Source organism: Mycena indigotica (genome assembly GCF_014461135.1).
Source record: "Mycena indigotica strain 171206Taipei chromosome Unknown Mind.scaff0013, whole genome shotgun sequence".
NCBI lineage: Eukaryota > Fungi > Basidiomycota > Agaricomycetes > Agaricales > Mycenaceae > Mycena > Mycena indigotica.
The window spans coordinates 2,253,984-2,267,566 of record NW_023503012.1 but is presented as its reverse complement, the minus strand read 5'-3'; the positions used below and the strand labels follow the sequence as shown (position 1 = coordinate 2,267,566).

The window sequence follows — 13,583 nt, the reverse complement described above, 5'->3', positions numbered from 1 at the left end:
CGCGGGCGGAGCGAAGCTGATGCGTCAAGTGGCGGACACTCTGGCGAGCCCGGCAGCCCCTCAGGCTCTAAACTCACGCAACACAACGGAAGGCTGTTGGCCGATCGCTCAGCTTGTCTCAGCATAGACTTTAACGAATGTACACCAATAAATATTTTTCGGCCCTAAAGAAGGGTGGTGAGGCGGGCGCTGCTCCAGGTTTGTCTGTATGGCGATGATCAGGCGCTGCTCAGGATCATTCGGCAAAGGAGAGGGGACCCACCCAGAAGGCGCAGTGCGGCAGTCGGATGCGGCGGCGCTGCGGAGAGCGACCGAGCCGCTGCAGTCGCCGCTGGAGTGCAGTTCGATGCCGTGGACGGCCTCGACGCCGTAGAAGCCGTACCACGTGACGCTCTGCGCCCGCGCGGTTGGGCGCGATGCACTGGTTGGCCCGGATGGTCGATACGAGGCCGAGCGACGCGCCCGAGCAGTTGGGGCCCGCGAACCACTGGACAAAGCCGACTTGCGCGCTGGCAGACGCGGCAAGGGCGAGGGTGACGAAGGCGGCGGTGAATTGCATGGTGCTGACGAGCAGGTAAGTATGCGCGGACCGGGCGGAGGGCTACTGCCAGTGGCGCTGACCTTTGTGGGTGTGTGGAAACGTAGAGAGTGTTGGATACACCGCGTCTTCCCAGCGCGGTTTTATGAACCACGCCGGTCCACGCGGGAGCGCTTCCGAGATCGTGTCAGCATGCGTATGTACCCTTTGATTGTAGTATGTACGCGTGCACGGGTCGTCATACTCTAAATGCTTTGTTTGTCAGGGGAACCCCCGCTTCGGCCGAGCGCATCCGAGGCGCATCCAAGCGGCACCCCCTCGGATGCTCCGACCTACCCCGACCCTCATCCTTAGCCTCCTTTGCCTGCACAATCACTGATCCGTCAAGACCCTCCCAACGATCATCTTGGGACAGAGCCTGCGACACCGCTCAGGCCTTCTGCGCCCTACGTCGGCAGTTACGGACGACCAGTATCTAGTTGGCGCTCTAGCAGGCGGACCCTTCGAGTTTCTTCTCTTTGGATCCTCCCCTGCTAGGTCAGTCCCTCCGTGTATTTCCGTAGCTTTTATTCACGCTTTGGATCCTCCCCTATTTCTGTTTCTCCCCTGCTAGGCTTTCGTCGGAGTCTCCAGGGTTGCCCTTATTTGAATATATTCTGAATATAATCGAAGATATATTCAAGATTATGAATACAATAACATTACTGTAGTAATTTATTCAATTCGGCGCCCCAAAATGGTGTGACATCGGCGCCGAAATTAAATTTTCGGCGCTGCCTGTCGATGTGTGTGACAGCCGAAATTTTCCGGCCTATTTAGCGGCCCGGAGGGCCGCAAATTTTTTTTTATGCTGTGATGGGCATTTGACATTTGGCATCTGGCTGTGGGCCCGTGACACGCTGAAATATTTCGGCGCCAGAGGGCCGGTGTGACACGTGTCACGGTTCGGGTCGGGCCGTCCGGGCCATAAGGCCGCACGGGCCCGTATACCGCCGTCCTCCTGGACGTCCCCTCATTCTTCCAACCCCTTCCGTTCACCCCTACGGCCCTACGCAGCGCCCATCCGATCCGCCCTGGGACCTGGCGCCCATCCGATCCATCCCTAATACCGTAGCGTATAAAAGTCGTACTTACAAGATGTAGTCGCTAGGCTAATATCGTCTATTCTCCGGGCGAATACCCATCTCTCGTGCTCCTCAGACCCCTTCGAAGTCGGACCCCCCGACGCCCCGATACGGCCCAAGCCCGACGTTGACAACACGTGACTGCCGAATTGAATAAATTGCTACAGTATACCCCCAAGTTCTAGGGAGTGGCATGGATAGACCCTTGGGTATGTGAGACTTTATCTGTATCCATATTCGTGGTGGCTGTGTACCCATATCCATGGATAAGGATACAGATATACCCATGGATTGGAGAAGATATTTAAAGTTTTATCAAAGTAGTACATCTTGGGCTCATCATTTGTTTATTGCACACTTGTAAGAGAACAGAAAGAAAATTTTAATCTAAAATTTTAATCTAATAGACACTTCAGTTATTATGGGTGAGAAGCAACGCGGACTTGAGCCAAGCTCCTGGGCGCATGTCAGACTGCGGGTCAGGCCGTGCAAGGATCTCTCCCAAGAACACGCGCCCGGAACAGAACAGACAGATAGTCGGGCCCACAAGTATGGCGGGCGGGGTAGATCGAAACCGAAAGGGCCCGTGAACTCGGTCCCTTGTTGCTATCGGTGGTCGAAGGTTCGAATCGGGTCGTGTCGGGCCCGATGAGTCGATAACGCCTCTCTCCTTGCACGGAGTAAGGTAGTTCTTCAGACAATCTAAGCAATAGAGTACAGGGTACACTATCACGTCTTATATATGCGGGCCCGCAAAGGGGGTGATCGGACACCCTGGCCTCTCCTGCTCCTCCTCGCCCCTGATCCTGGCCGCAGAGGGGACGATTGTACATCCCTTGCGGGCCAGGCGCTACTCCTAACCTCCTAGCACTCCTCCCCAGTCCCCTTGTGTCGAGTTGGGCTCGGCGACGGCTTGACACGTCGTTCTCGGTCACGTGCTTCCCACGTGTGCGTTCCTCCTACTGGGGTGCATGTTCCCCGTCGTCATGTGCTGCATGCTATGGGCCCGCAATAGCCCGACACCAGCGCCGAAGCGGACGGGCCGGGTCTTATCCGTGACAGCGCAACACAGAAGCTTCAAAGGAGTGGAAGGATGGTGCCTGTGTGCAAGTGGCCAAGCACAGCTTTCGTCAGCAGTCACACTCGCATCATGTCACTCTGCCCAAGACAGCAGACTTCATTTGCAAGCTCACAAGTCTTTCATAAAATGTTTCTATGCCTATGTACCATCAAGCCAATATGTAATAACATCTGTTTGAGGCTGCTGGAGTATATTTTCCCCCCCCATTGACCCTCATACTTTCAAGTGTTCACTTATCCATGGGTATCATGGATATGGAAAGTTCTATCTGTATCCGTATCCATACGGATAAAATCTGTGTATCTGCGTGGATTGCACCTATCTGTACCATTCCCTACCCCCAACAATATGAATATATTGTGGATATGAATATATCATGCAAAACATGTATGCATAATCACACGGTACTATGGCTTATGTTTTCATTCAATTACTGTAGCATTTTATTCAATTCGGCGCCCAAAATGGGTGTGACATTGGCGCCGAAATGAAATTTTCGGCGTCCGGGGGCTCTACGCGTGACCGCCGGAAATTTTCGGCACATTACGGCGCGGCCCGCAGGGCCGCGCCAACTAGAAATGGTAGATCGGCCAAGGGAATTCAGCGTTTGGGCTGTCGAGTGTGACCGCCGAAAAAATTTCGGCATTTCAAGGCCGGTGTGACGCGTGACCGCCGAATTGAATAAAATGCTACAGTATGTTACCCATTTCTTTAAGGGTGAACATGTGAACAATGATTGGAATTTGCAAAAAGTCAAATGCACTTCAGAGCTTCGAACCCTGGCCAGCCAAATATATGCACTGGTTGGCAGTGGTTAGCACAGAATAAAACAATGCATCAGGAAAAGAAAAACAAGGAATCAACCCTGTCTTATGTGTAGTGCTCATGTTGTGAGAAGCAAGTGTCAACTCCAGGGTTTGCTGAAAAATGTAGGCACTCCATGCCCAGTGAAAAATGTAACTGGAGGCAATGAACTATGCCTGAAATGTCTCAAATCTATGGATTTTCTTGATTTTCAGGGCACAACACACAATGACACTCACGACTAATATTATTGAAGAAACATGGTTGCACTAGAGCTTATTAGCTGCTGGAAAAAACACGTTTTTTTTCTTTCTATTTCCCTTCTATCTTCCTTCCAAAAATTTGAGGGGTGGAGCGGATTTTCTTGAGAGTTTTGCTATCAGCCGCTCGGCCCGCTCCTGTCATCCGAATATGGGGCGACCGGCGCTGACGCCGGTGATGCTGCTGAATCACTCGACAGCTTTTGTCTCTCCCCAGCAGCATGCGTTGCCCAGAGGCATGTGACATAGCAGACTCCGTCAGACGGGAGGCATGAGGGAATTAACAGGAGAGCATTGGCCTCTGTCAACATCACGTTACCGCTCTACGGCCGGCCACCCTGCGGCGCATTTTCTTTCCAAATTTTCCTAGTGGAGCAATGAAACACTTGGATTTCCTTTAGATCTACACGCTATTTTTTGTTAAATCTGAGGCTGCTAATAAGCTCTACTAACCACTTAGATTCTCTGATAAAATGAGAGAGAAAATAGTTTTGTCAGTCTCAAGTCTGCCATTGCATCATGAATTCACAGTGATCATAGTCCAAAGCAAGAGGTAAACAGACGAAACGCTCGATGATTTGTACCTAAATGCACACACGGGTACAGCTACGAGCTCTGTTACTAGTCCATCTCCGCCGCGGCCGCTCAGAACGGCGGCTCGGGGAGGTCGATCTCGGGGAGGGTCGTATCGGTGGGGTTGCTCACGCTGATGCGGACGCTCCGCCAGGTGTTCCTGCGCTCGCGTCAGCACGATAACGACACACTTATACGCGCAGCACGCACCCGTCGGGCGCGTTCTTGCAGCCGGTCTCGCCGTCGAAGCCCTCGCGGTGGCCCGTGCAGCCGTCGCCGACGAAGACCTCGGAGCCGCCCTTCTGGAGCTCGCGCCAGCCGAGACTGTTGACGCCGTTCCCGAGGGGGACGCACTCCCAGATGTCGCCGGTGTTGCGGTAGTGCGATTTGAAGATGTTCCCGCAGTCTCTGCCGGCGGCCCCGTGGATCTCAAGGGCATTGCTGGACGCCGCCGCGAGGCAGAGCGCGAGGAGCGCAGCGAGGTTCTTGAGACTATACATCGTTCTGTCTGCGGCGTAAGTATCGGTGCGCGGGGAGGAGGGAAGCGCCGCGCCGTGTGGGTACTAGTAGTTTGACTTGAGTCTTGAAGTGCGAGTCAGGCCGCCTCTTTATACTCAGGCGACCTGCCGGAGAAACCGCATTTGCAAATCGCGCTCCACCTATTCAGCACAGCACTGGCAACGCTAAGTCCCGGTCCCTAAGCGGACAAATTAGTCCAGGGCCAACGCGGGCTTCACGGAGATTTGGCGTCCGCGGCAGGACAAATACGGACCAAGGTCGCCACCGCAAGATGTTGGTTTGTGCGGAAGAACGCATGAGCAACGGCCCAGAATACAGCGTCATGTACATTCATGTATTCAATGGGGATTTCAGCGACAGTGGACACTAGCAGACTCACAAATACAGACACAACAGCGAACAAGAAAACTCTTCAAAGCCATATGCCTCACGCCTCTCCCTTTACCTGCTGTACACCGACGGTCGGGTTCTCGTACTCGCCCTCCGCGTCGCGGTCCAGCGCGTCATGCGCAGCTTCGACATTTCGGCCATTCGGCAGGGCTGGGCCCGCAACTGGCAGCGGCGCGTGTGCTGGGACGGTGTAGCCTGCAGCTGGGGCGGTGGGGTACCCGCCAGCCTGGACCTGGGCATGGGGCGCAGCGGACGGGTCGACGGGGCGGAAAACGCGTTTGTGGGGGAACTGTTCGGGGCGGGGGCGCGAATGCGTGCGCTCAAAGAGGCCGCACTTGTTGCAGAGCTGGGGGGTCGGTCAGTCGTGGCGATTCGGAGGGAGGGCGAGAGAGAGAGGGAAGGAGGTGGAGAAAAGACGGTGGATTGCAGAGGATCATGGAGGACTCACCACCTTGCCCGGACTCAGCGTGCTCCGGCGCCACGTGCTCGTGTCCGTCGTGCAGCAGTTGAAGCAGCGGCGGCGCACCAGCGGGCCGAGCTTCGCCGCGACGTCGTCCGTCGTCACCACCGGCCCGCTCTGCACGGGGCCACCGCCAACGGCACCACCAGCGGGGGCCTGGCCGGGGGCGATGGGCGGGTAAGGCATGTACGCGTAGGGGTGTGGAATCGGGACGCCGCGCTCGTCATAAGTGGGGTAAGCACCGTTAGGTGGGGGCGGGTGGGCGTAGATGAAGACGGGGTACGGGAAGCGCGGGTCGTGTACGAACTGCGGGGGCGCTGTTACTGGCGGTGGGGTGTCGGTGCCTGGCGCTGGCGCTGGCGCTGGCGCTGGTGACGTGGCAGGCCCCACAAGCGTAGCGATCGATGGCAACGACAGCGCCTTCACCATCCCCGGCTTCGGGCCCTTCTCCCCTCCCTCCTCCCCGCCCTTCAAGTTCTCCTCCTTCGCGCGCGCAAAGTTGCTATACGCCGCCGGGTCCACGCTCGGGTCTCTGTCTGTCGCGGGTGTTTCGCGCAAGGGGCTGCGGTTGGCGCTGCATCGTCGGCGTGGTCAGCGGTCAGGAGCAGGAGGCGTAAGCGCTGCCACGCACCTCTCAGCCATCGTTGACGGGGATGATGATCAGGATGGGATCACGGAAAGCGAAAAGATGGGGCGCGGAGGGAAAAGTGTGACTATCGACGTGACGGCTGACGCGACGATGACGTGCTCTTCTGGAACCTTCTGTTCCTTGAGGCAGTCGCGGCCGCACGAGCACAGAAGCGCTGGCCGCACAGGGCATAAGGCTCCATACTGGTGATAGGAAGCGTGGCACTGACAGTGCCCTTTCTGTCGGTGACGCAGATTCGGCGCATTTTAGCGAGTGTGATATCGATCGCGGAATCACCACGAGGTAGCACAGCCTCGGTATCTTCGCAGAAACACATCTTGCTTTTGACCACCATCTTGCTTTCCCGTCCAACTTCTCCTCCATGTTGCACAATAAAGAACGTGCTTGACACCATTTCTAACCAATCTCAAACTTCCCCTAGCTCCGCAAGCAGCAAAGAAATGACCAGCCGGTGTGCAGATTCAATAGGACCAGCAGCAGCCCTAGGAATGTTCAACCATGCAAGCAACTTCACAATCACTGGTGGCACTTTCAATATTGGGCACTCAATGTCTTATCTATGACGGTATTTATCGCTGTAAACTGGTTTAAGGCTGAGTGCGCAAAAAAAGTTGGATCAGAGAATGTTATTTTGTGGTTCATGTGACTGTACTTGGTGGTTTTAGGCGAACTGATCACACCTTAACCTCTTTTGGGGGGTTTTGTCTTGAAATGTGGGATTATTTCTTTGAGTATTATTCTTTATAGAAAGACATTTTTGCAACATCAGAATATTATTTATTGTGGCCAGCCAGCAGTGTCACAAGGGTCCTTTGGTGTGACCGAGTTCGAGTTCAAGTCTTCAGTGTGACAAGTGTTTGTTTGTGTGACATCACACCATTCTCTTTATTCGTTCATTCGTTCGCCTTCAAACCTCTAATCAAGTCATTCTTGTGTGTTGAGACATTAAGAAACACTGTTGGCACTTGCTAATATATTTGCTATAGTTCTTTTCTGGCCTTTCATCGATGGAGATGGAGCATTATCAGCATTACTTGCGCTTTCTGCAGTTTGAAGCAGAAAATTCTCCGACCCAAGCTTCCTCCTCAGCTCCATCTGAAGCATCTCCCACAGTGGCAGTAACCCCAACAGCCCCAACAGCGCTATTGTCTGCGCCACCCATTATTCCCTACCGCCCTATGGCAGCAGCTATTCCACCACCGACTCAACCAACACCTCAACCACTCCCAACACCTCAACCACTCGCTCAACCACCACCAACCCAACCGCTCACTAGTGGCAATACTGCACCTGCAACATCTCCTCCGCTATCATTACCAGAATCCATTCCGACTTCGTCTATTCCTGCATCAGCCATTGGCCATCCAGCTATTCCACCTCTGCCTAGCGGTCTAACTCATCATCCAACATTGTTTGCAGCCAGCAGCCCAATGGCAATGATCACTGCAGCACCAGCGCTCGCAGTTGGCATGTCCTCTAACCAGAACACTCTTCGTTCTCACCATAATGTGGTGTCCAATTTAACCCAAAGCGAAATCTCAACGGCAAATGGTGGCAGAACTGCAGCTATCCATCATCATTTCCCCCCAAACCACACCGCTCCCGCTCGTCATATGCAATTCTAGAAGTAGAGCAGCAGGGACAACTTCTTCTTCCTCAACATCGAGCACAACACGTGCTAGCCGTCGTCGTGGTGCTGCACAAGCACCCCCTTCAACAACTCAGGCAACTCAGGCTGCATTGTCACAAGCTTCAGTCGCACATATCACCCAATCGATCTTCTCATTTCAAGGACAGGCGCGCTTCGTAAACCTCGATGTTCAAGTACAACTACCAGCAGTATGTCTTTGCCACCTAATTTATCTCACATAATTCTAACATCAATTTAGCGGCAATATATGCTTTTTCATAATCTCCTTCGCTCATTCCAGACCAGAGCCACCAGGGAAGATTATCAAGACACATAACCATCCTGCTGGTGTAGCTATTCAAGCAAGAATTATACCAGTGATAGCAGATCTTCTAGCTGCTCGTGAAGCCACAGGCTTTCTATCTCATGCTGCCAAGCAATACTGCTGGGCTTGCCTCTTAACGTCAGATGAAAATCATCGTCTTGATCATGAAAACTGGATTTCTCGTACTGCAAGCACTGTGCGAAAAGCAGTGAAAGAGTGGCTAAAAGAAACAACTATTGCAGGACGTAATGCTAAAGCAACAGAAACTGGGGTGCGGGCATCAGCATTACACCGTTTGAAGTATTGGGACCCAGTTAAGCATACTATTCTGGGTTATATGCACAATTGGCTTGAGGGTGTTCTGAAGTTTCAACTTCGTGTTATCTGGGGTATTGGACACACAGATGAAAAAGAAAAAGAACTAGTAAAAATCATGGACTTAGAGTTCTACCAAGGGCAGGATCAGGCGGAGACTGCAAGTGAAGCTAGTGATCTTCAAAATGACCCCTTTGCAGATGGTGATAGCCTTCAGGAACTACGGAGAGCACTTTCTATATCAGAAGCAGGATCTACACCCCAGTCTCCGGCAGTGTTACCTACCCATCTAAGTGCAGATGACTTTCCCTCTGGACCTGACATAAATGATATGGAAATTGATCAAGATGATCATGAGTCAGTATCAGCCATCAATACATCACAAAACAGTTTGGCTTCCTCAGAAAATACTTCAGATGATGAAGATGATAATCAAACAGAGATTCCATCTGATGATGATGATGACCCAGAGTGGCAAGATATTGCTGTTTATGGAAACTTCAAGCTCTCCAAGCATGTTATCTCAAAAATTCAAACATGTATCAAGGAGGTACTGCTACCTACCCATGTAACCAGATTGCCCTACAATCTAGGAGAGAAGAAGCATGGAAAACTCAAAGCTGATCAGTATCTTACTCTATTTAGTTTGATCCTCCCCCTTGTGATTCCTGAAATAGCTCTTTCTGAGCATGAAGGAATTGATGAAGCTATGCATTCAGGTTTCTATCATCTGGTTGCAGCTACAAATATAATCTCATCTTTTGGCATCTCTGCACCTGAAATTGACCAATATGTTTATCACTTTACTGGTTGGAGGGAGGTTACCCAACAAACCTTTCCTGATATCAATGAACCTCCAAATGTTCATTTTGCATATCATAATGCAAGCCAGGCCAGATACTGGGGCCCTCCTGCAGGCTTGAGTGAATTTTGGGGAGAACGTATGAATGGTGGACTACAGAAAATCAATACCAACAAACGTTTATGTAGACTCTATTATTTTTTAGATATAAAAAATTTAATCTTTTAACAGCTGATATGGACCTGACTATGCTTCGGCAAATGGCTCGTAGTTCTCGTGTTTTAGCTTCTCTGCACAATCAGGACTTCAAAAGTCCCCAATTACAGGAAATGGCTAGCATATTAGGTTCTACCTCTGTCTATGTTAGATCACCTGCTGAACTGGATGAGGATCAGCTTGCAACTTATTTAGCTCAAGCCCCACCAATGTCCTCTCAAGAGTACAAACTTATCCTTAATTATCTCAATGCCAATAATGCAGGCTATCTGGATGACCGTATAGTGCCATCTGTGGAGCAGAGAAATATGACACTGCCACCTAATGCCAAGCCTCTACGTCAGTATAAGGAGAAGGAGGTGACCTATAGCTGTGTTTCTTCTCATAAAAGCAACTGTCTCATCCAATACTATCTTCCCAATGGTGATCAGAAGACAAATACCGATACAGGTCAAATTGAGAAAATTCTAGAAGTTCCTCTACATGGATTTCTGAGGAAATTCATTCTAGTGCGGCCTCACAAACATTTAGATATCAGCTCTACACCCTTTGGAGACCATCCCTGGTTAATGACCAGTATTGTGGCCACAGAGCCATATAAGAAATTGCTTCTTATAGAGCCTAAACATATTATCACACACCTCTCTGCCTGGGTTCGTCCTTCAGGAATATATTCCAACATTCCAGGAAAATCAATGATAATCTGTTGGGCGCTCAACCGTGATCGAAGATAAAAACTCTTTATAGGGCACTGTATTATGAATATATTTATTGATTTCTTTTTGTGGTGAGAAATTAACATATCAGAAAGTATCATGAGATTTATAGCTATTTTACATAAGTGCTTTCCACAGATGCAGTATAAGTAGTAAATCTGTGCTGGGCTAAGTACAGTCAAAAGAACCTTCCCAAATTCAAAATTGGCGCCAGTGCTGGCCTGCCCTGTGGCAGGCACGGGCATGGAGGGAAGCTTCCCCCAGGAACCCAGCTGCAGTGCTAGCGGCGTCCACGCCGAATTTCAACGCACAGCGCAGCGGGACTGGTGAACCTGAGGTGAAGCTATCAAACTTAAACTTAGAGGTTGCGGGCAGACCCGGCCATCGCCGTCGGATGCTTCCGAAAGATTGCTTGAGAGCTTCTGCGTGCAGGCGACCTAGCGGGGGCCTTAATTCCCGGACAATCACGAACTTGACTCGTGAGATGGGGGGTGCAGCAAGTATCGAGGCGGGGAGCAGCTTCTGCACATCCGAGTCCGATCCGACCCCTATGTTACGAGACCTCCGACCTAGGCGCTGACGCGCGCACAGCCTTGCGCGTCCAAGGTCAGGTTGGTGAAGCGGTTGGCGGCAGCCGGGACTGATCACTGCAAGCGACGGGAATCGTGAGCGGCAGGCGGCGGAAGGCCGATCGCAAGGTGTGTCCTTCTGACCTGGGAACAATAGCGCAGAGACTCCCAGACTTGCACCAAAATACCGGCATCAAATACGCGCATGTGCACGCCGTTGACGCCAAGGGGTCGTTCGCCGGGGGGCTGGGGGCCGCGCAAGGCACCTACGCACATCTCAGCCGCAAAGACTGCATCGGGCAAGCGCGGAACGCGACCGATGATGGCGCTGCCGTCGCCAAGTCCCAATCCGAGCGGCCGCGGGTCGAACGGTGGTGACAGTGACACGGACTCCACGCCGTGAGGAGAGCTGGCCCGACGGCCGAACGACGAATCTGGCGGATAAGCGTTGTGGTAGGTCAATGGTAGGTGAATGTAATTATAATCATATTTAATCATAATCATATTTTCATGGATGATTATGGAGAAGGCATATTATAATCATATTTAATTGAAACTTCTTCTCATCAAAGCCCCGTGCGTTTGTCATGCCGCGCATCGGAAGCCGGCTCATTAAGGACACCCGCAAAAGGTCGGCAAATTGTTTGATTACCGTGCTGATGAATGTGATTTATTTCTTTCACCTATGTTGCGACTGCCATCGAACCGCCGTCAGGCCGCCACCTTTGCCCCCAGTGTTCCCACGGATGCTGCAAATGCAGGTATTAGTTTTGAAGCCTAAATTACCCGCAGGTAGAGTACAGGTATTTATCCGTGACACTCGTGAGAAGCCTTAAGCTGGAGGCACCGGAGCGGGGGCGCGGGCCGCGGGTGGCACGACCGGAGCCACCGGGCGGAAGGGGGCCGGAGCCGGGATGCGGTTGACCGGAAACAGAGTCCGAATCAAACCGCCAGGCGTCTTGGGGGCGGCTGACTTGATCAGCTTGGCCCGGACCAGGGCCTCATATTGACGGAAGGCCCGGGTGCGCCAGCTAAGGTAATCCCGGAGGTCCGGGGGGTCGTTCGAGGACGTGATTCCGTTGTTGATCAAGGGGTCAAGTCCGTGGCGGAACTTGGTCACCTTGACCAGCGCGTCTTCGAATCCGGCAAGGTCTATCAGGTCCTCGAAGTCGTCGGTGTGGAAGTGTAGAGTGGCCTACAGGTCGCTTTTCCTTTTATGGTAGTTACCGCTTTGGGCTGCCATCATCAACATTTGATGTGGCTATTTGTTTGTAGCTTACATGATTTTAATAATAACTTCTCCTGACCCGAACCGTCACCAAGTTCGCAACCAGTGTCGAAATAGCTCCACCGAGGGCAGGTTGCCAGTGAACACCAAGTATCCAAGCCGCAGATTCTTGCCCTAGTCGAGTCCCGAAGCCTCTGAGCCCAGCTACACAACTGGAGTGAGTGTTTGCAAATTTACATTCATTTTCCTTTCCACTTCTACACGAATTCTTCCCCTCATTTCCCTCCGAATTCTCTCCCTTCGTGCACCCCAATCCCGGACAATCGACCACAAATTCTGTCGAACTCTAGGCCAGCCTTTACTTCCTCATCGGTGTACTGGTAGACATCCTTTGTGCCCATGTGATAAGCGGAAGTCTCCAGCTTGGAGAGAGCGTGATCTTGCTCGTTCTCCTCGATGAACCGGAGTCGAAACTCGGAAACGAACGAGCCCCAGGACAGAAACGGAAACGGGGCTTTGCTTCCGTGGCGCTCCGCCCATTGCTGAGCGGGTCCTTCTGCCATAAACGACATGGCATAGCGGACAGCCTTTTCCTCGCTCGCCTCTCCGTTGACCGCGAAGGCCTCAGGGGCAAGGCGGGCGTAGGTGCGGACCGCGTAAAGGAACGTGCGGCCGCATTTCCGGTCGCCGTTGAAGGTGAACGGCGGGTTTGGTCGCAAGACCAATTTTGAGGCGAGGTTGATGTCGCCAAAAAGGGCTTCGGAGTCGCCCTGGACCGGAGTCGGAGTCGGAATCGACGTCTCCGGCGAAGGTGTTTGGGGTCCGCCAGCATTATTAGCGGCGGCAGCGGCAGCGGAAGCCTTTTGGTGAGTAAAGCAAGGGCCTCAGTTAGGCTATCAATTTTCGCCTCGAGTGAGTCCAGCTGGGCGTCTGCGGTAGGAGTGACTCCGGACGGCATGACGGGTGCGGGGACCACAGGAGTAGAGGAGGAGGGGACAAGTGGCAGGGGCGGTGACGAGGGCGGAACGGACTCGTACTCCGAGCCTGAGTCAGCGCCGAACCTGGCAATCTTGTCCGGTTGATCCTGTAGAGAGTTTCTTCTGCTGTAAGGGCAACCCCGGAGGCCTGAGATCAAGGTCCTAGCAGGGGAGGATCCAAAGAGAAGAAACTCTAAGGGTCCGCCTGCTAGGTAGCTGACTATATACTGCTTGTCCGTAGCTGCCGCTGTCGGGCACAGAAGGCTTGGGCGGCGTCGCAGGTGAGGTCCCAGGGCGACCGTCGGGAGGGCGTTGACGGATTGGTGATTGTGCGGGCGAGATGGAGGGCCAGACCGGAGTCAGAACCGGAGTCGGACCGGAATCGGGCGCGTCTCCGGGCCGAAAGG

General features: G+C 52.7%; 1 protein-coding gene across 1 annotated transcript; it reads right to left on the bottom strand.

Annotated features, from left to right (window-relative positions):
- Positions 1-5,326: 5,326 nt before the first annotated feature.
- Positions 5,327-6,391, bottom strand: MIND_01285300 (GATA-type domain-containing protein; the record flags this gene model as incomplete). The annotated part of the gene is made up of 3 exons (XM_037369323.1): positions 5,327-5,635; positions 5,738-6,323; positions 6,381-6,391. 3 exons carry the CDS (start codon positions 6,389-6,391, stop codon positions 5,327-5,329), a joined length of 906 nt encoding a protein of 301 aa, XP_037214529.1.
- Between the last annotated feature and the right edge of the window lie 7,192 nt (positions 6,392-13,583).